At 44.5% G+C, this 27,322-nt stretch overlaps 1 protein-coding gene across 3 annotated transcripts in view; it reads left to right on the plus strand.

Annotated features, from left to right (window-relative positions):
* The window catches only part of SELENBP1 (selenium binding protein 1), a 104,488-nt gene extending 77,995 nt beyond the window's left edge, over positions 1–26,493 (plus strand). For all 3 annotated transcript variants that reach the window (XM_069218343.1, XM_069218344.1, XM_069218345.1), the window contains exons 10-12: positions 4,470–4,562; positions 12,882–13,000; positions 25,290–26,493. In XM_069218343.1, the coding sequence (XP_069074444.1) occupies positions 4,470–4,562; positions 12,882–13,000; positions 25,290–25,452 (375 nt within the window). In that variant the 3' untranslated portion in view covers positions 25,453–26,493. The remainder of the gene's footprint in view (positions 1–4,469; positions 4,563–12,881; positions 13,001–25,289) is intronic.
* Positions 26,494–27,322: the final 829 nt, after the last annotated feature.

Genomic DNA, 27,322 nt, shown 5'->3' on the forward strand with positions numbered 1-27,322 from the left:
CAACACCATTGCAGACTTTGCCCAAGAAGAGGGAACTGACTTTTGAAGAGCACCCTGCTATGGAAGTCCCTCCTGCTCCTAAACACATGACACAAGGACAGGGACAATAGCCCTCTCCATCATCTTCCTCCGACTCTTCCACCAACACAGTGGCCAGAGGGGTCCTTTCACTCTTCTTATGGGACAATAGCACTTTTGACCCTACCGGGCCCCTACAAGGTGGATTTGACCCCGTGATTACGAATTTGATCCCCTGGGGTTTCCAGACCTGAACCATTCCTCTATTAGGGCATCTTCCACAGACTAAACCTCTGCATACCACAAGGTGATGCACTGGGCTGCCACCTTCTACAAAGTAGACATGCATGTCCTCTCCTTCACAAAGAACACTATTTTTCTGGTGGAAACACTCTAAATTTGAGAAACACGTCCAGTTCCTCCCATTGTTTAAGGGAATGCTCAAACCAGACCGCAGTACTTTCAAGGAGCCCGTCAAGGCCAAGGTGGTAACTCCACAGGTAGGATAATACAAACCCTGCCTCCCACAGACCCGGTCTACACTAGGGGCATGTCCCACAAGGCTCCCTAGTTGTCCACAAGAAGGATACATGCAGGCTTCCACTCAGGCCATGGGCGACGCTCTCCTGCCTGAAAAGGAGAGCAAGCACCTTGACCTGGCTGGTGAAAGGGCAGCATAAGTGGCCACTATCCACTGGGGGATAGTCAACTTTGTCTGTCTCCTTTCCCACTATGACCGGGTTTTTGGGCGAGATGCAGGAGCTAGTTAAGCATCTCTCAAAAGAATTCAAGAAGAGGGGGGAGAAAATTGTCAATAAGGGAAAGACTATTTCCATTGCCATCCTCCGCTGCGCCTTTGACGCGGCCAAAACTTCAGTTATTCATTATACAAACAGTTCTTCTCAGGACCGTAAAAAAAAAGGCTACAGCCGAAACGTATCAGGAAGAGCCGTTTGTATAGTAAATAATTGCAGCAACCAAGAGTGACTGCGTCTTTCTACGTTACTGGAGGAACCTGTGAGTCTAGCAATAGGTTCTAATTTGTTAATCTAAGTTGCATGCTGGGGAGCCACCAGTAGCTCATAAGCTATTTGTTGGAGAAGCCTGGTTTACAGAGTATGCAGAGCCTATGTATCTACTGCAATGCATAACAACAACAGCAAAAGTTACTTACCCTGTAAGCATCAGTTCGTAGCATGTTATGCAGATTCACATTAGCCCACCCTCGTCCCGGGAAGCGCTCTGCTCCGATTTCAGATGTCCTCCTATTTTTGTCCATTTAACTTACTTTCCAACGCACATGTTTAACATAGTTTACTCCCCTCTCCACACCATGCTCACCCGCTGTGCAAAAAAACAATCTAACACTGAGTCGCCATGGGCATTGCCAACTAAGAGAGGAGTCACAGGGTATCTTGTGACTTGAAAGTTTTCCTTTGAAAAAAAAATCTTGCAAGAATCTGAGCCCAACAACTAGATGGCACAGTCTGCTGATCACGTGGCTCTACAGCACTACAGGCCACGAACAGGTGCTTACATGGTAAATCCATCATTATTCGATAAACATTTCTGCCAGAGAACCACCTAAATCCACTGACTCTCTGCATTGCCCATTGTATTATGAACAAGTAATTCAAGAAAATTAAACAAAACTTGGAGTCTAATTCCAATCAATGTCCATTGTAAGCTGCATTTTAAAGAAAACCGTTTTTTCAAGCTAATTATTCAATAATTAACATGCAATATAAAATACACATAATGGGTTCCATGAGTAATATGGTCCAGTATTGTCTTTTTGGGGTTCTGGTGACATTTACAAACCATTCGACCTTCATCTTTGTGGCTTATGATGTCACCAGAACCACTTGATGGAAATAGTGTCCCATACTGCAGTTATCTGTTATGTACCATATATAGCATGAAATTCCAAAATGGATAAAAGGCTGCCTGCACCTAAACACCAGGGGACCTATTCATAAAGTAAATTTGGCCATCTACTACCAAACGTACCCCGTTATACCTGATTAGAAATCACAAATGGATTCCTAGCAGGCCTAAGACCATTTCTTGTGCAGCTATCTCTACCATAAGCTCTGAGAAGCCCCTCTCTCCTACGCCCCCAAATATTGTGAGTTGTAGGGGTTAGAGGTTTTTCTACAGCAAAATATTTCTAAATGTTGCGCTTGTAATTAAATTTTTTAAGGGAACAAGAATAGCAGGATTTACTAAGTTGTACTATGAATTTACAAAAGGCTAGTTAGCAGTCATAAATGCTGTTACTCTTGCATATTATTATTTCAAAATTGTGTAAAGGTGTCACTAAAGGACTGGGCGTTTAAAGACATGTCCAGTCTTAAATGTTTGAATACCCACAAACCCGTATATAGGTGGCCATTTAGGGATACTTTCCAACCCTTAACATCGTTGGAGGTTAGCTCTAGTTGAGGGCTGGAGTAAATCACATTCTGTGGTAGGAAGGGGAATGGGACATCCGAGTAAAACGACGGGTTGTATGGAAGAGTTTTTCATGGCAGAAATAACGCCTATGTGGGGAACAAAGAGGAAAAAATCCTATTGCAAAAAATGGTGGTGGCAATTCAGTGAGTAATTGCAGCGTGCATACAATTGCACATTGGTTAAGTGCCTAAGGCTAGTCTGACATTCACAGAACAGTCTATGGATTGCACCTGGAACACTCTGACTGGGCAGCCTTCCTGGTGTACCCTGGAAAACGTTTGTGAATTAAAAACAAACAAAAAAAACAAAACTATATCCCTGCGGAAGCGTAAAGCTCCACAGGTAGTTTTGCTTTTTTTAAATTTAAATCAGGCACAGAGCTTTTTTTCCAGTCACCAAATCCAGCTCACCTTGTTCTTGTTACCTTTATTCTTACACAGGTACTAAAGATGTGTAACCATCTTCCTGTTAACAGTATGTCCCTCCCATCACTATTCCCCTTGTCAGAGACTGAAAACATTCTTTGTCACCTAGTAATATTTTTGCTTGATACAGTCATCGCCCTTATCCATGTGACCTGAGATCGTGCCTGCCCATGATAAAGTTAAAATACGTGTGATACCTAGTGCTTTATTTGAGCTGGTGTTTTCCACTTAATTGTCAACACTGCCACTTATGACAGTCTGCCACATGGTGGCACTGTTTGTATAATTTAGAGATGAGCACAACAGTAGTTTATTAATTTAGTACACCACAGGTTCTTAGCCTTTTTGACTTCTATGAACCATACTGAATTATTACTGGAATCAGGTGACCGCCACTGAGTCATTATTGTAACCTGGAGACAACGACCCAAGCAGTTTCTAAGATTTGAAAACAATATAAGTAAACACAAAAACAAGTATACACAAAACAAAATGCTCAAATATTGAAACATTTTGTACTATTCACAATCAAATATAGAAACAGTTTTCACCTTTTCAATTTTGCTTCTTTATTTTCATATACCTTATGAATTTTAATATATTCATTTTAATATTACTTAATTTTGCAACACAGTCTCGCACCTCCTCAGCAAACTTTGCGGACCCCCAGTGTCCCCTGGACTGCAGGTTAAGAACCACTGCAATGCACCTTAAAAATAACCTGCAGCCCGAGCCATTCCTATCGCTTTGGGGCCTGCAATGGTCTGAACTGTTGCACTTGTGGGAGTGTGATGGTTAGTAGTTGATACTGTCATTGGCAGCACTGGGAGAGGCCATGAGTGGTGCAAGGTGTCACTCCGCACTAAGGTTTTCAATTGCGACCATCCTTGTTCGTCTCTGCATTATGCAATTTCTTAATTTGCATTTGGATTCAAAAACCTGCTATAGTTAATCCATGCATTTGGGACATGCTTCGATTTGGTAGTTGCTGCCTTTGCGTGCTGTTCTGAATTGACTTGCCTTCCCCGTGATTGGCAGCCTTGGTTCCTTCAGAGACACCTACACCAAGGTAACAAGAGAGGGACTGGTGGGATCCAGTGGCAAGCTAAACCAATGAGATTATTTGTAAACAGTTCAATTGGACTGTAGTACAGAGGTGGGAAATAAGCCGAGCGAGTATAGGTGTCTAACCTCCTTAGAAAAATAAATTCTGTCAAAGTTGAAGAATAGATGTTGAGCCATGTTTTGCACTCCCAAAACTAGAACCTTAAAACCAGCCTTAAGTGCACAACTGGTCAAACTGTGGCAGCAAATAACAGTATACATTGACTAAACTGTAACTGGATGCACATATGAAGGGGGGGTTCATACATGACGTCCCGATTTGGCTCAACACGCTACCAAGCATCAAACAAATGGACATTTGTCTGGAAACCTGATTGTTTGTTGGGTAGAAGGATTCTTGTTTTGGTCTTTTCTGCCACATTTCCTCTTCAATTATATATTTGGAGTGATGTATTGTTGTATTGCATGTCATTTGACCATGAGGCTATTTCTTATTTCCTGCAGGTGTTTCTTGGGGGAAGCATTGTGAAAGGGGGACCTGTAACTGTTGTCAAGGACGAGGAGTTGACGTGCCAGCCGGAACCCCTTGTGATTAAAGTAAGTCTCCTTTTCCACTGGTTTCTTGTACAAGTACCAAAACGCTCGGGGTTAAAAACCTTCTGTAGAGATCCAGGAACTGTGCAGGCAACTTCACAAGAGCAGAAACAGAAGGTCTTAAAGGGACACTTGAGTGAATGATGTCACAATAGATTTACAGCCCTACCAGACGTCATCAAACAGACACTCTGAAACCCATGCAGTTGCTGATAGTTTATGACTGAACATCCACAGCAAAGTTTTCTGCTGAGATAACTTATGTTCGATGGCATCTGTCGCTGTAGATACGCATGTTCTGCAATAGTTCGCCATCTGGTGTTGGGCCGGAGTGTTACAAGTTGTTTTTCTTCGAAGAAGTCTTTCGAGTCACGGGACCGAGTGACTCCTCCTTTTGTCTCCATTGCGCATGGGCGTCGACTCCATCTTCGATTGTTTTTTTTCCGCCATCGGGTTCGGACGTGTTCCTGTCGCTCCGAGTTTCGGAACGGAAAATTAGCTAATTTCGGAAGATTTTCGTCGGTATTGTTGCGTTCGGGATCGGCGTACTTTGATTCCACACCGCATCGAAGATCGAAGAGCTCCGGTGCCCTTCGGGGTAGTTTTTCGATCCTCCGTCGGGGCCTGCTCGGCCCGACTGCGTGCTGAAGAACGCCGATGGAACGGACCCCGTTCCGTTTCTGCCCCAAATGCCACAATAAGTACCCTTACACAGACCAACACTTGGTCTGCAACCTGTGCCTGTCACCTGAGCACAGCGAAGACACCTGCGAGGCCTGTCGTGCGTTCCGGTCCCGAAAAACACTCCGAGACCGTCGAGCCAGAAGACTTCAGATGGCGTCCGCGCCGACAGCCCAACGGGAGTTCGAGGAACAGGAAGAAGAAGGTACCTTCTCGATCCAAGACTCAGACTCCGAAGGATTCGACGATACACAAACCGTGAGTAAGACGTCGAAATCCACTCACAAGAACATTTACAAGGCCCAGGGGACGCCACTGCCACCAGGCCATGGCTCGACCCATAAATTCGGTGACTGCCCGTCGGCACCGAAAAAGGCCCAAACAGTGCCGAGATCGTCCGACTCCGGTCGAGACACCGGCACGCAGCCTTCTCGGGACCGAGAAAGTGCTGGAGACAAGCCTCGACACCGAGATGCCGGTGCCGACACGGCTCGACGCCGAGACAGCGGCACCGAAACAGATCGACGCCGAGAGGTTTCGGCCCCGAAAAAGAAAAGAGTCACCTCGGAGCCGAAAAAACACGCAGACAGGGTTTCGATGCCGAAACAAACTGCAAGCGACCCAGCTTCAGGCTCTTATACAGAAGAGCACTCGCTAACCTCCCAAATGCAGAAGCATAGGTTTGAGGAAGAGCTGCAAGCAACTGATGTGGACCATACGCAAAAGCGTATCTTCATACAGCAGGGGACAGGAAAAATAAGCACCCTTCCCCCCATTAGGAGAAAGAGAAGGTTGGAGTTCCAGACGGAACAGACACCACAACCAAAAGTGGTGAAAAGAGTTACCCCACCACCCTCTCCTCCGCCTGTGATTAACGTCTCACCAGCACAAACTCCATCACACTCCGCAGCTCACACCACCATGAGCCAGGGTGACCAAGATCAGGACGCATGGGACCTATACGACGCCCCAGTGTCAGATAACAGTCCGGAGGCATACCCTACAAAGCCATCTCCACCAGAAGACAGCACCGCGTATTCTCAAGTGGTGGCTAGAGCAGCACAATTTCACAACGTAAGCCTCCACTCAGAACAGGTCGAGGATGATTTCTTATTCAACACCCTCTCCTCCACCCACAGCTCCTACCAAAGCCTGCCTATGCTCCCTGGTATGCTCCGGCACGCAAAAGACATCTTTAAGGAGCCGGTCAAAAGTAGGGCAATCACACCAAGGGTGGAAAAAAAGTATAAGGCGCCTCCTACAGACCCGGCTTTCATCACTACACAGCTGCCACCAGACTCTGTCGTTGTAGGAGCAGCTAGGAAAAGGGCCAACTCTCACACATCTGGAGATGCACCACCCCCAGATAAAGAAAGCCGCAAGTTCGATGCAGCTGGTAAAAGAGTCGCAGCACAAGCTGCAAACCAGTGGCGCATCGCGAACTCACAGGCACTATTGCGCGCTATGACAGAGCCCACTGGGACGAGATGCAACATCTAATTGAACATCTGCCCAAGGACTTACAAAATAGGGCAAAACAAGTGGTTGAGGAGGGACAGACCATTTCCAACAACCAAATCCGCTCCTCCATGGACGCTGCAGATACAGCTGCACGGACAATTAATACATCTGTAACTATCAGAAGGCATGCATGGCTCAGAACGTCTGGATTTAAACCAGAGATTCAACAAGCAGTTCTCAATATGCCTTTTAATGAAAAAGAACTGTTCGGTCCAGAAGTGGACACAGCGATTGAGAAACTCAAAAAAGATACGGACACTGCCAAAGCCATGGGCGCACTCTACTCCCCGCAGAGCAGAGGGAATTACAGCACATTCCGTAAAACGCCCTTTCGAGGGGGGTTTCGAGGTCAAAGCACACAAGCCAGCACCTCACAAGCCACACCGTCCAGTTACCAGGGACAGTATAGAGGAGGTTTTCGGGGACAATATAGAGGAGGGCAATTCCCTAGAAATAGAGGAAGATTTCAAAGCCCCAAAGCCCCTACTACTAAACAGTGACTCACAGGTCACTCACCCCCTCCACACAACACCAGTGGGGGGAAGAATAGGTCATTATTACAAAGCATGGGAGGAAATCACTACAGACACTTGGGTTCTAGCAATTATCCAACATGGTTATTGCATAGAATTTCTACAATTCCCTCCAAACATACCACCAAAAGCACAAAATTTAACAACACACCATTCCAATCTCCTGGAGATAGAAGTGCAGGCACTATTGCAAAAGAATGCAATCGAATTAGTGCCAAACACACAAATAAACACAGGAGTTTACTCACTGTACTTTCTGATACCAAAGAAGGACAAAACACTGAGACCAATCCTAGACCTCAGAGTAGTGAACACTTTCATCAAATCAGACCACTTCCACATGGTCACACTACAAGAAGTATTGCCATTGCTAAAACTACACGACTACATGGCAACTTTAGACCTCAAGGATGCTTATTTCCATATACCAATACACCCATCGCACAGGAAATACCTAAGGTTTGTATTCAAAGGAATACATTACCAATTCAAGGTACTGCCTTTCGGATTAACAACCGCACCAAGAGTCTTTACCAAATGTCTAGCGGTAGTCGCTGCACACATAAGAAGGCAGCAAATACATGTGTTCCCATATTTGGACGACTGGCTAATCAAGGCCCATTCGTTCACACAGTGCTCAAATCACACAAATCAGATCATACAAACCCTCTTCAAACTAGGGTTCACCGTCAATTTCACAAAATCCAAAATTCTGCCACGCAAGGTACAACAATACCTGGGAGCCATAATAGACACATCAAAAGGAGTAGCCACTCCAAGTCCACAAAGAATTCAAAATTTCAACACCATCATACAACGCATGTATCCAACACAAAAGATACAGGCAAAGATGGTATTACAACTCCTAGGCATGATGTCATCATGCATAGCCATTGTCCCAAACGCAAGACTGCACATGAGGCCCTTACAACAATGCCTAGCATCACAGTGGTCTCAAGCACAGGGTCACGTTCTAGATCTGGTGTTAATAGACCGCCAAACTTACCTCTCGCTTCTGTGGTGGAACAACATAAATTTAAACAAGGGGCGGCCTTTCCAAGACCCAGTGCCACAATACGTAATAACAACAGATGCTTCCATGAGAGCGTGGGGAGCACACCTCGATCAACACAGCATACAAGGACAATGGAACGTACATCAAACAAAACTGCATATCAATCACCTAGAACTTCTAGCAGTTTTTCAAGCACTAAAGGCTTTCCAACCAATAATAGTTCACAAATACATTCTCGTCAAAACAGACAACATGACAACAATGTATTATCTAAACAAGCAGGGGGGGACGCACTCCACGCAGTTAAGCCTGCTAGCACAAAAAATTTGGCATTGGGCAATTCACAACCAAATTCGCCTAATTGCACAGTTTATACCAGGGATACAAAATCAACTCGCAGACAATCTCTCTCGAGATCACCAACAGGTCCACGAATGGGAAATTCACCCCCAAATTCTGAACACTTATTTCAAACTCTGGGGAACACCTCAGATAGACTTGTTTGCGACAAGGGAGAACGCAAAATGCCAAAACTTCGCATCCAGATACCCACACAAACAATCCCAAGGCAATGCCCTATGGATGAACTGGTCAGGGATATTTGCTTACGCTTTTCCTCCTCTCCCTCTCCTTCCTTACCTGGTAAACAAACTCAGTCAAAGCAAACTCAAACTCATATTGATAGCACCAACTTGGGCAAGGCAACCCTGGTACACAACGCTACTAGACCTATCAGTGGTACCCTGCATCAAATTGCCCAACAGGCCAGATCTGTTGACACAGCACAACCAAAAGATCAGACACCCAGATCCAGCATCGCTGAATCTAGCAATCTGGCTCCTGAAATCCTAGAATTCGGGCACTTACAACTTACCCAAGAATGTATGGAAGTCATAAAACAAGCAAGAAGGCCATCCACCAGGCACTGCTATGCAAGTAAATGGAAGAGGTTTGTTTGCTACTGCCATATTAATCAAATACAACCATTACACACAACTCCAGAACATGTAGTGGGTTACTTGCTTCACTTACAAAAATCTAACCTAGCTTTCTCTTCCATTAAGATTCACCTTGCAGCAATATCTGCATACCTGCAGACTACCTATTCAACTTCCCTATATAAAATACCAGTCATTAAAGCATTCATGGAGGGCCTTAGGAGAATTATACCACCAAGAACACTACCTGTTCCTTCATGGAACCTAAATGTTGTCCTAACTAGACTTATGGGTCCACCTTTTGAACCCATGCACTCCTGCGACATACAGTTCCTAACCTGGAAGGTGGCATTTCTCATCGCCATTACTTCCCTGAGAAGAGTAAGCGAGATTCAGGCGTTTACTATACAGGAACCTTTTATACAACTACACAAAAATAAAGTCGTCCTAAGGACCAATCCTAAATTTTTGCCAAAGGTTATTTCACCGTTCCATCTAAATCAAACAGTGGAACTTCCAGTGTTCTTTCCACAGCCAGATACCGTAGCTGAAAGGGCACTACATACATTAGATGTCAAAAGAGCATTGATGTATTACATTGACAGAACAAAAAACATCAGAAAGACTAAACAACTCTTTATTGCATTTCAAAAACCTCATGCAGGAAACCCAATTTCAAAACAAGGTATAGCCAGATGGATAGTTAAATGCATCCAAATATGCTACCTTAAAGCTAAACGACAGCTGCCCATTACACCAAGGGCACACTCAACCAGAAAGAAAGGTGCTACCATGGCCTTTCTAGGAAACATCCCAATGCAAGAAATATGTAAGGCAGCCACATGGTCTACGCCTCACACATTCACCAAGCACTACTGTGTAGACGTGTTATCCGCACAACAAGCCACAGTAGGTCAAGCCGTATTAAGGACATTATTTCAGACTACTTACACTCCTACAGGCTGATCCACCGCTTTTGGGGAAATAACTGCTTACTAGTCTATGCAGAACATGCGTATCTACAGCGACAGATGCCATCGAACTGAAAATGTCACTTACCCAGTGTACATCTGTTCGTGGCATCAGTCGCAGTAGATTCGCATGTGCCCACCCGCCTCCCCGGGAGCCTGTAGCAGTTTGGAAGTTACCTTCAATTATTTATATATGTATCATCTCAACCTTAAATAGGTGCATACTTAGTCACTCCATTGCATGGGCACTATTACTACAATTCAACTCCTACCTCACCCTCTGCGGGGAAAAACAATCGAAGATGGAGTCGACGCCCATGCGCAATGGAGACAAAAGGAGGAGTCACTCGGTCCCGTGACTCGAAAGACTTCTTCGAAGAAAAACAACTTGTAACACTCCGGCCCAACACCAGATGGCGAGCTATTGCAGAACATGCGAATCTACTGCGACTGATGCCACGAACAGATGTACACTGGGTAAGTGACATTTTCATTACTATGAATTCCTTTTGAGGGCCTCACTTCTCTCTATTTCATTTTCAAGTAGCACACAAATCCTTTGCCATATCTAGTCAATTCATTTTTATTTTATTTTCAATTTTTCAAAGTTCAAAATAATTTTCCAATTACTCAGTCTACGAAGAGTATGTTTCATAAATAATTAGGCATGTCTCACAAGTATTGAGCCGTCATATGTTTCGCAAATTTATTTCGCTTCCTCAGGACTCCGGACTGGATATGTTGATAAGTACTTAGAAGATGTTGGCTTGCTCAATGAAAACTATAATCTTCATTATTATTTTAGTTGCAAACATCCCTTTGCCCGAGTTCACCCCATATGAAAGAAAAACATATCCTTTGCTTTCACTTGTTATGTTACAGCTGCAGATGTAGTATGGCAGATACGTTGTCCTCTGCTAGTACACACATTGACCAAGCAATGGGATTAATATTCGTTCTAAACAAAAGAAGACATTAGAGCAGATGATTATAAGGAATCTGATTACACCCACTCACACTTTGCTCCCACATCATTAGATAGTGGTCAATTTATAAAACACTGAGTGCCGGTCCCCAAAGTTTTCTTAGAAGCCCACAGCCAGCGCAGTTGAAGATCGGGGTGCCAGATACCAAGGCTGCCTAATCATGATTCCACCTCATGGCTCTTTAATGCACCACCAGACACTCCCTGCCTCTTTATCCCTTGTTGGTTCTTTTTTATTTCTGTTCCCTTCTTTTGTCTCTGTTTTTCTGTCTTGTGCTACTCTTTATTTCCCTCATTTTTATTTTTCTCTCTCTTGTTCTGGATCCAAGACAGTTTAGGAAAAATAACTGCTGGCACCCGAAAAGGAGTGCTGGTGGGCCCCACATGCAAACACCAGCTCAAATAAGCGGTGTCAGTAGAGGTGGAGAACTGCTTTGCAATTGATGTACAACATGTGAACCTTGCACAGCCTCATCCAGAGAAAAGAAAAAAGTTAACCTATAATAGCTTGAGGTGAGGTTGATGGTGAAAGCTTACTGTAGTTTTGATACGTGACCGTCCTGCTTTCGCCGAGAAGAGAAGTATTTGCAAAGCTGCTCTAAAGACACATACTTTTACCCAGATTACCAGACCTGCCAACTCACACAGTGCACCCTGTGACACACAATGTTGGCTCCCCTCACATGGTCTCCCGGTGAGGAGCCAATATCACATTGTGGCAGGGAAAACGAGCTGAGAATCACTGTAGACAGCGGTTTTCAGCTTGTTTTCGGAGGCTTTTAACTGCTGATGTCCATTAATGGGTATGAAAACACTAGGGACATGGGCAGCAGCTTCAGCTAGCATGATTTTTATTTTTTTGAAGAGGGCGTTTGGCCGGGGTGGGGACAAAAGTGCCTCCTAGGTGCATCTTGGCACAAGGCCATGCCCCTTTCACAGCCCTGCCCCCTCCTCACACTGTAGGGTTTTTTGTGAAGTTGGCAGGTATGGGTTACTTCAAATGCCACGTAATGGCACGGAAGATGCACTTAAGGCATGTGCAAAGTTGCTTTCTATGATCCCTTAGCTCGAAACACATTACTTTTTCTTCCAGTAAATAATAAATTATTATGAACCCAATACCTTCAAGTAAACTTTCTGTCTCTAATTAGCTGTCTGTGGCATATGCAGCAGATTTTTGACTGGAAAATAGTCATTGCGTTCTATCCTACACCACATACGCAGGCATAATAGCCGACTCAGCAGGATAAATGTGCTGAAAAGCTGTTTCAAGAATACAGAAAACATACCTTCCAATTACTACACGTGGAGTTTCCTAAAACAAACGTGGAGGACGTGCTAAACGAGATGCAAAATGAGTACGGAAGGCATTCGAAAAATGAACAATCAATTTTTTACCACAATCCTCTCTTCGCTTCCACAAGCAGCAGTGTTTACACTGCACCACAATGCTGTTAGAAATCTTTAAGATAGCTCAGTGGGTTGAGCACCCGCTGAGAAGGTCTAGATGTAATTTCCGGTATCTGGTTTAAATCCAGTAGGGACGACTGACGTTTTATATGACACCTTAAACAAGAGACTAGTAATCTGCCAATGAAGAGTGACTTGTAGATAGTTTCATTTTCTACGAGGCATTTGGATCAGATACTGATATGCATAATTTCCTATGTTATTTCAGGGTAAAAGGGTCCATGGGGCACCACAGATGATACAGCTCAGCTTGGATGGGAAAAGGATCTATGTGACTACCTCACTGTTCAGCAAATGGGACAAGCAGTTTTATCCAGATATGATCAAGTAAGTGGTTACCTTGTCTACAGTTTTTGTGTTTAAAAACAAAACAAAAAAACTTGTGTGTGGAGGTCTAAAGCTTGTGTCTGGAGTTATAAATCACAGAAGATGTGTCATCCATCTCTCTCAGCGGTGAAGATCTCCTGGAAGCTTACAGCCTCCAGTAAATATCATCAATTTTTTTGTTGTGCGCATTCCCTTTCTTTAAATAAGTCATAAATCAAAAGCACGGTCTGTGAACCATGCAAATCATTTGTGAACAAACATTGATCCACAGTATCATGCCTGCTATTCGCACTAGCCTGGGTTAACTGTAATACTCTAAATTCAGGACTCCCCCAGTCATGGTAATGCCGCTTACAGAGAGTTCAAAACTGAAGTCAGGAGAGCCAGGACTTGGGACAGGAGATCATGTGCCCTCAGCTTGCAGAGCACTATAAAGGATGCCGGTTGCTGACTAGATCTATTTCAGAATGGCTTGTCCGTCTTTTAAATGCATGAACCATCGACCCATACTACCACCCCACAATTTCCTCATAATCACACTTGTTGTACTAGTCACCATTACTGGAGTAAAGATAAGGCTTTACTAATAGTAATTAAGTTCTGCCTTATTTCCTGCAGCAGTCTATCTTCTCAATAAAATCACCTTTTGGAATTCACTTGTTATGGGATGTGGAGCTCTCACCCCCAACAGCTACCTTCAAACAAAAGCTGAAGAATATCTTGTTTGGTTAACCAGGATTTATCAAACAGGTTACTGACCTTCAGTAATGCCTTATCTGATACAGACTCTATCTAGTCACAGATTCCTTACCTTAGAATATTCTCTAGGTATTGGACTGGACCTGGAATATTTTGGTGAGCCTGCTCTCAACACAAGTAGGTGGCATTGTTTGGTTCTATGTGGCACCCTCGGCGTCCTCTGAGACGGAAGTAGCGTGCGCTTTGCCTATATAGGCACTACCCCAGCGCCCTGATGTCAGTTTATTTTTGCGACGTTCCATGCCAAAAGCTCACAGCCATGAGGACACTGACCACTGGTGTGTGAAGCTAGGTTCCTTAAAAGGATAAATACCTTACTCTATAATCCGTTCACAGAGCAGGGAGGATGAGCGGATTGGTAAGGATTATGCAACTAGATCGAGTCTCTACCAGATAAGTTGTTACCAAAGGTAAGTAACTTGTTCATCTGGTGGAGACTTATAGCTGCAGATTCCTTACCTTAGAACAGATACCCAAGCAAAACCTCCCCAGAGTGGGGCTGTGATACAGATTAGGCTAAAAAATCCTATAGCACCGCACGGGCAAAGTGTCCGTCATGCCAGACCTGATTGTCCAGGCAGTAGTGCTTCATAAACGTCTGCAAGGAAGCACCTGTTGCTGCCTTACAGATATCCAGGACAGGAGCTCCATAGCCTAACACAGTGGTTGCATCCTTGGCTCTGGCAGAGTGAGCCCGCAAACCTCCAGGGGGTTGTTTAATGGCATTCCCTTTCTTGGCATGACATGCCCACTAAGAGTTGATCATCCACCCAAAACTCACAAGTATGATCAAGGTAGAATGACAACACTCTTTTTGTGTAGGGTCTCTCCTCTTCTTTAGAGGGGTGAGGCACTCCGGGCTGATGTTATCACCACTCGGAAGGCTGTTTTGATGGTTAGAAGTCTCAGTGGGCAGTTGTGAAGGAGCACAAAGAAATCTAAGAACCAGGTTAAGATCCAGCTGTGGCATAATAAAAGGTTCTGGTTGGAACAAATGCTGGAGACCTTTTAGAAACGTAAGCACAATAGGGGACTGGCTGCTCTGGCAATTGCAGAAATACGGAAATAGCAGTAAGATAACTTTTTAATGTCCCAAAGCAGAGCCCTGCTGGGCCATGGAAGGAATGAATAAATAGAAGAACCTGGGAAAGAGTTGCAGATACAGGGTCACCATGTTTGTCTGTACAACATTCCACAAACTTGCTCCAACAGTAGGCATATACAGTTTTAGTGGAGGGATGCCTGGTTGCCAAAGTAACATTGCAGACTTCGGGTGGATAGTGTAAAGCTTTCAACTATCCCCACTTTACCTACACCCATGAAGGCAAAGTGTTTTCAGAATTGGGTGGAGAATCATGCCCTGTAACTGCAACAGAAGATCCTCCTAAGGAGGCAGCCTGATCATAGCACAAATGTGCATGCTCAACAGCTCAGGATACCAGACTCTCCATGCCCTACCCAGAACCACATGAATGACTTGATCCCTGTCGTTCCTGATATTCTTGAAGTCCTGGTAGGAGTGGTATTGGCTGAAAGGCGTACCGCAGGCCGGAGCTCCACACGAGATGAAAAGCATCTCAGAGCGCGAGTTGCCTTGGAAAGTCCAATATGTAAAACTGCTGACATTGCTCATTCTTGGTGGAGGCGAACAGGTCCAACCAAGGTTCTCTCCACTCTTGAAAGAGACCTTGCATCACCTCCGGATGGAGATGCCATTCATGATCTGTTAGGCATTGACTGCTGAGTTTTTCTGCTCTGGCATTCAGAGAGCCTGCCAGGTGTTTAACTGCTAGGGATATGCCCTAGAGTTCCATCCATATTCAAAGACGCAAAGCCTCTTGACAAAGGGTCCACAACCCCACCACACCCTATTTGTGTTGTCTGTAACACCTGTACCAGCCTTCCCCCGAATGAAGAAAGAAAGGCTTTCAATGCCAACTGGATTGCCCAAAGCTCCAACCGATAGATGTGGAGCTCAGTTTCCACTGGAGAACAGAGTTTACTGATTTTCATCTCTTCCAGAAAGCCACCACAGCCCTGGAGTGACGCACCTGTCACTAGAGTCACCTCTGGTTTGGGAAGGGAGAGGGATCTGCCAATGACCTATTCGCGGTTTGTCAGCCTCCACTAGAGGTCTTCCACAGTTCCCACCAAGATCTGGACCATGTCAGAGAGATTCCTCTAACGCTGCACACACTGGAACTTCAGGTCCCAGTGCAGAGCCAACATATCCTTTTGGGCATGTGTTAAAAGCAGGATGCAGGAGGCCATGAGGCCCAACAACCTCATGGTCATTCTCAGGATAGAGGCTGAAACATTAGCATCATAGCTGAATATTCTGGACTTGCCGCTCTGGAGTATATTCCAAAACTACACTGTGTCCAGAAGTGCTCAGATGAAAGAGAGCACCAGAGAAAGAGTCAGGTCTGACTTCGGCGTGTTGATAGTGAACCCCAGCGAGTACATGAGGTCCTCCATAGTCTGAAGGTGGGACACCAGTGCCTTTGGCGAGCCCGCCTTCAATAGCCATTCGTGAAGGAAGGGGAAGACTAGAACCCCTGACCTCCACAGATGTGCTGCAACCATCGCCATCACCTTGTGAACACCCGAGGGGCGCAGGTAAGGGCAAAGAGGAGCACGGCTAACTGAAAATGCTCTTGGCCCACCATGAAACGCAGGTAAAATCTATGAGCACGCATGACAGGGATGTGGAAATAGGAGTCTTGCAAATTCAATTGCTACAATCCAGTCTGCTGGGTCCAGGGTAACAAAGACTTGCGTGATCATCCTGAATCTATCCTTTTTCAGGAATAAGTTGAGAAGGCGCGGGTATAGAATAGGACAAAGGCCTCTGTCCTTCTTTGCTACCAGAAAGTAGCAGGGATAGCAACCACGATCTACTTCTGATGACTGTACCCTCACTATAACTCCTTTAGCGAAGAGTGTCAGCACTTCCTGACGGAGCAAGGAGAGGTGGTCCTACGTCAGCCTGTCGTAAGTGAGTAACATTGGTGGAATAGTGGTCACAAAGCGAAGAGCCTAGCCCCTTTGGATGAGCTGCAGAACCCAGTGGTTGGATGTTAGTGCCCTCCAGTGGTGCAGATAATGGTGTAACCAGTCACCCACTGGATGCCCACGATGGTCAGAGGGCAAACTAAAAGGGTTTGGAGGCTGCAGGGGTGGCGTAGGGGGATTGTGGAGAAGGGATGGGGAGGGGGACTGGCCCAACTTCCAGCTACCTGTCCCACGTGATCTAAGGGAACCGTGTCCTATACTACAAAAGATTGCCATGGTGGCTGAGAAAGTAGAGACATGGATGAAAGCCCCTTCTTTGGCCACGAAAGGGGTGAAAGGTGGACTGGGGTTAGCTAGGGGCCATGGAAAGGCCCAAATGACCAGGTCATAACCCTGCTTTCCTTAAAGTGCTCCAGTACTACGTCTGCCTTGTCTCCGAACAGATGGGAGCCATCAAAGGGCATGTCCATAAGCTAGGCCTGGACGTTCCCCCAGAAAAGCCAGTGGTGCTCAACCAGGTGTGACGCCTAAGGACCACAAATATGAAATTGCTCTGCCCAGTGAGTGCGTTGTGTCCAGCCCACATCTTGTGGTGAATTTGGCTGCATTTCTCCCATCAGCAATTGTTTGAGAAAGTATGGTTTAGGCTTCCTGTGAGACCATGGGCAGCACCTGCACAACCAAGTCCTAAATCTAGTTTAGGAATTGTCGTCCCAAGAGGCATGTGGTGTTAACTGACTACATTGCCGAGCTGGCAGAAAAGAACATCCTCTTCCCAAAGGTATCCAGCCTTTTGGATTCATTATCTGGTGGAGTGGTAGGTAATGTGTGGGGTTGGGTTTGGAGATGGAGGCCTATTCCACCAAGCTCTCCGGGGTGGGATGCTGGGTGAAGAAACTGGTATCCCCTGGGGTGTGGTGATGGTGGCTCATAATTTATCTAGGCACAGAAGCCCCTGTGCAGGACTTGGAACAGTCCCCGAGTAGGATGTTGTTTAGGGTTTCCTTAAGTGGGAGTAAAGATTCAGTGGGGGTAACTACCAGCCAATTCACCTCCTTCTAGATGATTGTCTTGACTGCCACTGAGGGAAGCATAAAGTCCACAACCTCAGCTGGCCTCTGCATCACCAGTTTTAAATTAGGCACCCCTCTCCTTAGCCACAGTCAGGAAAGAGGCCAGGCCAGTGTCTGGTGGGGTATCCAGCGCACTGGCAACCTCCAGATCTTCATACCAGATGTCCTCAGGACCTTCTAATGGCTGATGTCTATAAGGGTCCACAGACGCTCCTCCCTCCCCCACCCCCACCCCTCCCCCCCCCATCATATCCCTATCCAGGCCTTTAGTAGGAATAAGACACTGGCTCAGACTTGGGGAGTCTGCCCCCGATCAGCGCCAGCAACAGAGTACGCCAGTTCGGCTCCATGTCGGAGTTGGAAATTATGGTGGGGTGGATGTACAATTTAGGTGGTAGTAGATGGTGAAGATAGAGGGTGAAGTGAGGTTGGTTTATGCATGGTGTACTGTAAATGGGTTTTTGGGGGTTAGGTGGTGTGGAAGTACGTGGCAATATCAGTGTACTGGGCAACAATGAAGAATTAGTTGTGATAGGAGTCAGTGAGCTTTAGCAGTTGGGTGTGAGTTTGTGATGGTAATAGGGATGCACCGGTGCTACCTCCTGTTTCCACCTGGGACAAATTGGCCTTGAGTAGTGAAGAACAAGAAGCAATGTGCACTGGGAGCTAGTGGTGTCTGTAAGGTGTAGATGGTATTATGGTGTTGGTGGTGATGTACTATATGATTCATGGTTTAGTATGATGAGGTAAGCTATAGGTAGTAGTAATGTTGATAAATGCCCCAAAACAAGGATTTCCTTCTTTCTCAATGACAGAAAAAGTATGTTATCAATGCCACCATTCACATCCACTCCTCAGGCCCCTCACTGCAGCATCCGCAAATCTCAGCCATTTCTCCATTCTGGCTCAGTTTATACCTCACCCTTTTACTGGACCTGTTTAGATCCTTCAACTTTACATTTTCAAACTCCGCAGATGACATTCAGCAGAATAACCTAAAACGTCTAAGGACATGACACATCTAGACTTGACAAGTGACTCTGGGTCTGATTTAGAGTTTGGCACAGGGCGTTACTCCGCACAAGCGTGCCGGATATCACATCTTCCATATTATAATCTTGTTATAGCCTATGGGAATCTTAATATGGCAGAAGGGATATCCATCACGTTTGTGACGCAGTAACGGGTCTACCAAACTCTAAATCAGGACCTCAGTGCCATAGGTTAATGGATGATGACCAACCAGCTGCATCTCGGTGCCTCAGAAAATTAGATCCAGGACCTGAGAACAATGGAACAACTGCTAACCTACAGTGTTCTGTCCCGATGAACTGGGAGTTCTACGAGAAACATCAAGAAAAGATACTTGTAATGGCCATGAACTCAAACCAATCCTTGACCCCACCTACCGATAAAATTATTAGGAGCGTTTTCTACACAATGCTGACAGTAAGATGCATATTCTCACACCAAGGTTACAATAAAAAATTGCAGATCATATTCATTATTGTAATATCACGGGTAGATTACGGAAAAGGCTAGAATCTTAGCTTCCTCTGCATTGTATTACATAAAACTATGAGGAATCAAAAACATTGTTCAAAACTGTTACTACCCCTCCCGCCGAACACAGGACATGCCACTGGTGCTTCAAATAGTACACTCGCTGCCACCAGTGGACCTCTGCCTTTAATGAAGTTTCCATTGTCTACATCTAAGGAAAAGTCATTATATCCTCAAGGGAAATGTCAACAATACTCTAAAACAAGAGTAGCATCTTGGCTCACTTAACTCATGGTGCCTTCATATAAGAAAAATACCATTTGTGGGACAGCACTCTCTGTGCAGGTAGCAAAATGTGGGCACTCCTTGCCTGACAAAATAAGAAATATACAAGACCATCCAAAACTCAGATGGGAAGAAAAACATGGTGAAGAACCAGAAAACTGAGGTCCCATGACATCAAAACGAAACACTCAAGGTCAAAACCAAACACTTGCCTTAGGCATGCCTGAAAGTCATGTGTTCACCCCAATAAGAACCAATCAAGGTGGCTGGAATCCGTGCATGCAGAATGGCAGTGGTGCCCAAATGCCACAGGAATTGACACAATTATAATCTAACAATGTCCCTTTATAGCCCTTGATGCTGAATTAATTGGCTAATAATTTAACAAACTGGAACTGCTGTAGGACACAGTTATGTTGTCTGTACTGCCAGAAACCACCGCTAATCCACTTAAACCAAACCAATTAATGCCAAAGAGAACATGCAACAAGTTCATGAGGAGATCTGCCACATATGGCTGGCACCTGGAAGGCCTTTAAGGAAATCCATGGTTCACATCCTGCCTTCATCCCTCACCTTATTCAAAACTGGAATTCATTAATGCATTAGCTATTTAGGGGATGACTGTAATGTAGGTGGATCTCTCACCCATTCCTGGCTTATCTTTCTTATTACCAGACCCATGCATTTCACTGTGCGAAGGGCATAATTGATGTACGCAGCAAGGGAGACAGATTGAAAATTGGCTGTAATCGTTTCATCGTGTATATGTTAGCTTATAGCTGTGTCTTCGGCCAACATGTGGAATCTGGGATTCAGAGTGTTGTAAGATGGAAAGGTTCCAGGGGCAAGCAGTTGTTGCTTGGCTATGGGTGCAATAGGATGTACATTATCTCTATAAAAGAAACACATAAATCTCCTTATATTCACTCTTGTATTGTGAAAGCAATCACCAACACTCAACATGGGATCTGCAGAGTCAATTAGAGCTGCCAGCTAATTATAACCTGAGAATTTTCTCTCTCTCTCTCTCTCTCTCTCTCTCTCTCTCAATTATTCTGCCTCAATCACACTCCGCTAAGCACATGTCCTCAGCAGGACAAGAGTGGCACTCTGTTCACTCAATGCATGACCCCCAAAAACAATACACTTGCTGTATAGCCTCACAACAAGTAAACCACCCTTCCAAGCAAGTGTTTCCACCACCCACCCCAATGTAGGGTGCTATCCATCTCATTATGTGCCTCGGCACCTAAAAGTGCAGTATGAAGCGCTACATAAATGCAACTACAATACATACAAAAAATGTGGGTTGTGAGCCTCTCTTCCAGCATGAACATCCACTGACTCTTAATATCCTGCAGTACAACTATCCCGTTTTCCATCCCTCTTGCTTCAGAACTACAGCATCAACAGCCTGGGCAGAGGAGCGGGGGTAAAAGGGACACATCCCCACTTCTCAAACTGTGTGATCCCAGGTCTCCTGTGAATCTGTCCTCTATGCAGCTAGCCATGCTGGGGAAAAATAATAGTCTTGAACTACTGGTTTACCAGCATGGCTAGCCTTTTTATCATCTTCAAAAGCTAATATCAAAATCTCCAGAGCCAGCATGTTTTGTAACAAAACTTTAAAAGTTATACAAATACATTACAGTTATTTCCGGGGTCCCCCGCAATAGAATTCTGGCCTCCATTTTAATGCTCTGCAAAACAGCGTCACCCAACATAAGAATCAATGATATTTGCTCCAGTTTTTATAACCCTTACCTGGCCCCTCTGGAATCTAAAGAAGCAGCCAGTATTGTTCTTTTTAAAAAGTGATGACTGTAGAGGGCACCTGCCACAGTGATGGACGTGGTTTCTTGTTACCTGAAAATAAAGTGCTGTACAGACAACACCTTACCTGCCCGGAGCTGCCTTGCCCACTCACCATCAAATTAAGAAACTGTGAGGCCTGTTGCTGACCCAACCCATTACACAATAAAGATGTCTGTTTGGGCCCAAAGACTCATGTCAGAGCCATAGACAATGGGCTAATTGGCTCTCAACCTGCCAAAGATGCAAACTTTCCCTGAGAGTGAAATAGAGGTCCAGATCAAACTCCCCTTCAGACTGCATTGTCCACGCTGGAATAATACTCTGTGCATTTGTAATTCAGTTCTGTATAAGTCCTGGCGAACGATGCACTCAGGAAATACCAAATGACATTATATGGGGAAGAAGTGACGTCTGACCCTAAACAAAGGTTACTCAAGAGCTGTGAGTTAAGCGAGCATTAGCACTTCGTAGTTTCTTTATTACAGTGTCTGCTAGTCAGGAATGTAGCTGCACCATGGCTCTCTCATTGTCACTACTGCACAGACAGCCCTGTGGCTGGCAGGAGCCGGGAGAGGGGGACATCAGCATGGGGAGATGCTGCAAGCCAGGAAGAGAAGCCAGAGACAAAAAGAGATGGAAAAACATAAGAGTCAAAGTAAATAGACAATCAATCAGCCGCTAAGTAAGATTTGCAATGGGGCTCCTGCCTCATTATTGTGCATGAGGCAGAATTTTCCTACGCCCACTGAAGGTGAGGCTTTGAGGTGCAATGGTTTAAATGTCTGTCCAAACGCAAAAAAATGTTCTGAGGGTACAAATCAGCCAGGTTGGAAAATCTTCATGATTCGAGAACAGTTCGAGCCCAAGATTTCCTCACCCTACAGAATCTCAAGTTTTAAGGTGCAAGAGTTTAGGACATCTGTTGCACTAAAGAAATATTCTTAGCGTGAATCAGGCACTGTGAAAACATTTTTATGATCAGAGAATAATTCATCAGGCCTAAGTCGCCACATAATTTAGAAGAAATCTCCAATTCCAGCAATCTGTCTGAAAAAGGCTGGATGAAACTTGGATCGTCGGCATTCAAAGAATATTTTGTATCAACGGATGGACAATCTGGGATTTCAATTGTGCTGGAAGAGAGGCTGATAGCAATGAACTCTTCACTAAATTCATAAGTAGGGGACTCATTGTTTCTTTGACCTGGAGAAGATATTTACATAGGCAATGAAGGCAGTGACCTTGCAGGCGTATAATAATTTCTCGAAAGTCCGAGGAATGAGGGGCACAAAAATGATGGTGGTATTTGGTTTTTTCTAAAGTGTTGCAGTTACACTCCTTGTAACCCCAGCACCCATCAAAAACTTTGTTTTTTGCCCATTCATTTATTTATTATTTAAAGTGAATGATAGTGCGTAAGTACTTACGTTGAATCCTGTCAAGAGTTATCCGTAGTGACTTAGGGCCATATGTATGAATACTATTTCCCATAGACACAAAATGGGTAAAACCCTTTGATACATCTGGCCCTATGCATTCTTTCATATTCGTTTGTCGGTGCACATCGCATGTGAAATGCTGAGAACAGACTCCCCACGCCATCATTTAGCAGCTCTCTGGCGCCCGGTATGGACTGTAAATAGGCAAAAATTGATCTAAAGAGAAACTATTGCTCGCTATATGTTTCCTCTCTAGTTTGTAGGGCAGGGGACTGGGAAAGAGTGAGTAGAACCGTCAGTGACCCGGTATGAGAATGTTCTGGAACTCTGGCCACATCTTCGGCACCCCCTGATTATACAAAGTCCAGCCCTTCCCTCTAAATATCTGAAAGTCGATGAGTGAGTCATATTTTTGTGTGGGATAATCATTTACCGGCCGAAGTAGATTAACAGAGATGTGTGCACTTTCGAGAGAAATGCAGCACATATTACTAGTGTTGACATATTGGTCCAAAGGGTGAGGCCATGTAGTAGTTCACTAAACGTAATCGTTTTACGGATTAGTTAGGTTGTTTAATGCATTCATCCTTTTGCTTCTTCTGCCAGTTTTTCATAAATACCAATCTTGACATACAGGGAGTGCAGAATTATTAGGCAAGTTGTATTTTTGAGGATTAATTTTATTATTGAACAACAACCATGTTCTCAATGAACCCAAAAAACTCATTAATATCAAAGCTGAATATTTTTGGAAGTAGTTTTTAGTTTGTTTTTAGTTTTAGCTATGTTAGGGGGATAGCTGTGTGTGCAGGTGACTATTACTGTGCATAATTATTAGGCAACTTAACAAAAAAAAATATATACCCATTTCAATTATTTATTATTACCAGTGAAACCAATATAACATCTCAACATTCACAAATATACATTTCTGACATTCAAAAACAAAACAAAAACAAATCAGTGACCAATATAGCCACCTTTCTTTGCAAGGACACTCAAAAGCCTGCCATCCATGGATTCTGTCAGTGTTTTGATCTGTTCACCATCAACATTGCGTGCAGCAGCAACCACAGCCTCCCAGACACTGTTCAGAGAGGTGTACTGTTTTCCCTCCTTGTAAATCTCACATTTGATGATGGACCACAGGTTCTCAATGGGGTTCAGATCAGGTGAACAAGGAGGCCATGTCATTAGATTTCCTTCTTTTATACCCTTTCTTGCCAGCCACGCTGTGGAGTACTTGGACGCGTGTGATGGAGCATTGTCCTGCATGAAAATCATGTTTTTCTTGAAGGATGCAGACTTCTTCCTGTACCACTGCTTGAAGAAGGTGTCTTCCAGGAACTGGCAGTAGGACTGGGAGTTGAGCTTGACTCCATCCTCAACCCGAAAAGGCCACACAAGCTCATCTTTGATGATACCAGCCCAAACCAGTACTCCACCTCCACCTTGCTGGCGTCTGAGTCGGACTGGAGCTCTCTGCCCTTTACCAATCCAGCCACGGGCCCATCCATCTGGCCCATCAAGACTCACTCTCATTTCATCAGTCCATAAAACCTTAGAAAAATCAGTCTTGAGATATTTCTTGGCCCAGTCTTGACGTTTCAGCTTGTGTGTCTTGTTCAGTGGTGGTCGTCTTTCAGCCTTTCTTACCTTGGCCATGTCTCTGAGTATTGCACACCTTGTGCTTTTGGGCACTCCAGTGATGTTGCAGCTCTGAAATATGGCCAAACTGGTGGCAAGTGGCATCGTGGCAGCTGCATGCTTGACTTTTCTCAGTTCATGGGCAGTTATTTTGCGCCTTGGTTTTTCCACACGCTTCTTGCGACCCTGTTGACTATTTTGAATGAAACGCTTGATTGTTCGATGATCACGCTTCAGAAGCTTTGCAATTTTAAGAGTGCTGCATCCCTCTGCAAGATATCTCACTATTTTTGACTTTTCTGAGCCTGTCAAGTCCTTCTTTTGACCCATTTTGCCAAAGGAAAGGAAGTTGCCTAATAATTATGCACACCTGATATAGGGTGTTGATGTCATTAGACCACACCCCTTCTCATTACAGAGATGCACATCACCTAATATGCTTAATTGGTAGTAGGCTTTCGAGCCTATACAGCTTGGAGTAAGACAACATGCATAAAGAGGATGATGTGGTCAAAATACTCATTTGCCTAATAATTCTGCACTCCCTGTATATATACGAAGCAAAGATGTCGCTTCTAAGGCCTGTGTATATGATTGCTAGGTGCAAGAATGATGACCATGCCTCAATGTGAACCTATTTTTTGACAACTATTATAGTTAATATTCTCTAAGTTTGCAATATTGTGAAATTTCATGAATTAGTACCCTGCAGTAATTCTTTCTCCTGTTTTTCATTATTTTTCTTTCCAGGGAGGGATCAGTAATGCTTCAGATTGATGTGGACACACAAAAGGGTGGCTTGAAGCTCAACACTGATTTTCTTGTGGATTTTGGGAAGGAGCCAGATGGTCCTGCCCTGGCTCATGAGATTCGGTACCCAGGAGGGGACTCCACTTCCGATATCTGGGTCTAGTTGGCCACATTTAGTGGAGTCAGATCCTGTACCTGGTGGCTAGGACGATCAAATGGAATCCGTGATCAAACCTGCTTGGAAAGAATATTACTCGTGTGCACAAAGGCATAGTTTGCACCCACATATGTTGGTGCCTCTATATTTCCACCCAACGTGATTAGCTCAAAACGTCTCACTTGCATTCCCACCTATCCCTAATATATGCTACCACTATCTCTGATTACATTGAGACAAGATCCTTAGATTCAGGAAAGGCTGACATTTTATAAAAAGCTGCACAGTCATATGATTCCCTCGCACCTTACGAATCCTCTGGGACCCTGTTTTAAGTGACAGGCATATCAATTCTGGCAACGGGTGTGGATGTAAGCCAAGTTTCATCTAGCCAAGCATTTGTGGGTTTCTGTCTTTTAATGCAATAAGCTAGTGATGTGCTGCCTTCTTTTCTATAGTACCGGACAAGATATTTACATGGGCAATGAAGGCACTGTGACCTTGCAGGCAGATAATAATTTCTCGAAAGCCAGAGGAATGAGGAGCACAAAAATGATGGTGGTATTTGGCTTTTTCTAAAGTGTTGCAATTACTTTTTTTCAGCGGAGGACGCGCTCAGAAATCGTTCATTTTGCTGTAACAAACTGTCTCCTGCTCTTGACTCCCCTCAGTGTAAATATTTTTCAGTAATCAAGCCTGAGGTTCAAACCATCTGACTCCTTTCTCATTTGATCATTTTTGACAACCTTAGGTATAGGATACATAATCTTGTGCTAGCTGTTTCTAAGTTAGGATCCTGCAACCTAAGGTTTAAAAAGGCTGCCGCCTTGCTAGCTCGGATCATCTCGTCAAGTGGATGGTTTGTTCTGTCTCCCTCCTCTGTCTGTGAATGTAATGGCTTTGTTAGTCATGATTTTGGGAGATTAATTGAAGTCACTTATTTTGTATTGGTATGTTCTCATCTTTTTTTATAGCCTTAATACTTTGATTAAGAAAAAAAATACCATTGATGTTCATACAATAAAAGCACTTAAGAATTTTGCAGAATCATAGTTGTGCTCTCCTGCCTCATCTTAGCTTGGAATCGGATTTTCTCTGAAATAAATTAATACTTTACGCTCTCCAAACATATAACTCATGGTTATTGTGAATACACCTGCAGGGATAAATGGCACAACTCTGAGATCACATTTGATTGCTGAGTTCCACAAGCAGTTGCAGCTCGCGGGAGGGAGAAGGGATGGGGTGGGGTTGGGCGACCAAAAAAATTAATAATAAAAAAAACTTTGCTTTTTTTGCCGCTTCTCAGCTGCAGGCACAGGCTCAGGCTCCCAGCCTGCCCTGCATCCAATCCTACCGCTGCTTCCATGCTGCCAGTAGGTAGGATTGGACGGTGCGCCCAGTCAGGGCGCCCAAGGCAGAGTGGGAGCCCTTGCCTGCTCTCTCCATCCCAGCACTGCATTGCCGTTTGAGAGAGTCTAGTACGCATGTATGTTTGGCCGGCCCAAGACGGCTAGCCAAACACTCCTTCTGTCCCTGTCACACCTGTGGCTCTGCCCCTTTTGCAGTAAAAACATAATAAACATAGTTTATAATTTTTTTACTGTAAAGGTTTTGCAGCTACTGCTGCTGGCGGGAAAACGCACCCCTGCCACAGTGGAGGAGCTGCCCCTGACAACAGGGTGTTTTGTTGCAAAATTTAATGGTGAAACACACAGTTTGCTTTGTATTGTTTTAAAAATATGTCTCTGAAGCGTGGATGCCAACTTTTTATTGAATGTAAAGAAAAACGAAAACTTTGAATTCTCACTGACAGCTGTTGCAGTACATCTTCTGACTCCACTTCTGGTACTCCTACGATGCTAAAGCCTCTCTT

The sequence above is a fragment of the Pleurodeles waltl genome, chromosome 12, assembly GCF_031143425.1.
Source record: "Pleurodeles waltl isolate 20211129_DDA chromosome 12, aPleWal1.hap1.20221129, whole genome shotgun sequence".
Taxonomy (NCBI): domain Eukaryota; kingdom Metazoa; phylum Chordata; class Amphibia; order Caudata; family Salamandridae; genus Pleurodeles; species Pleurodeles waltl.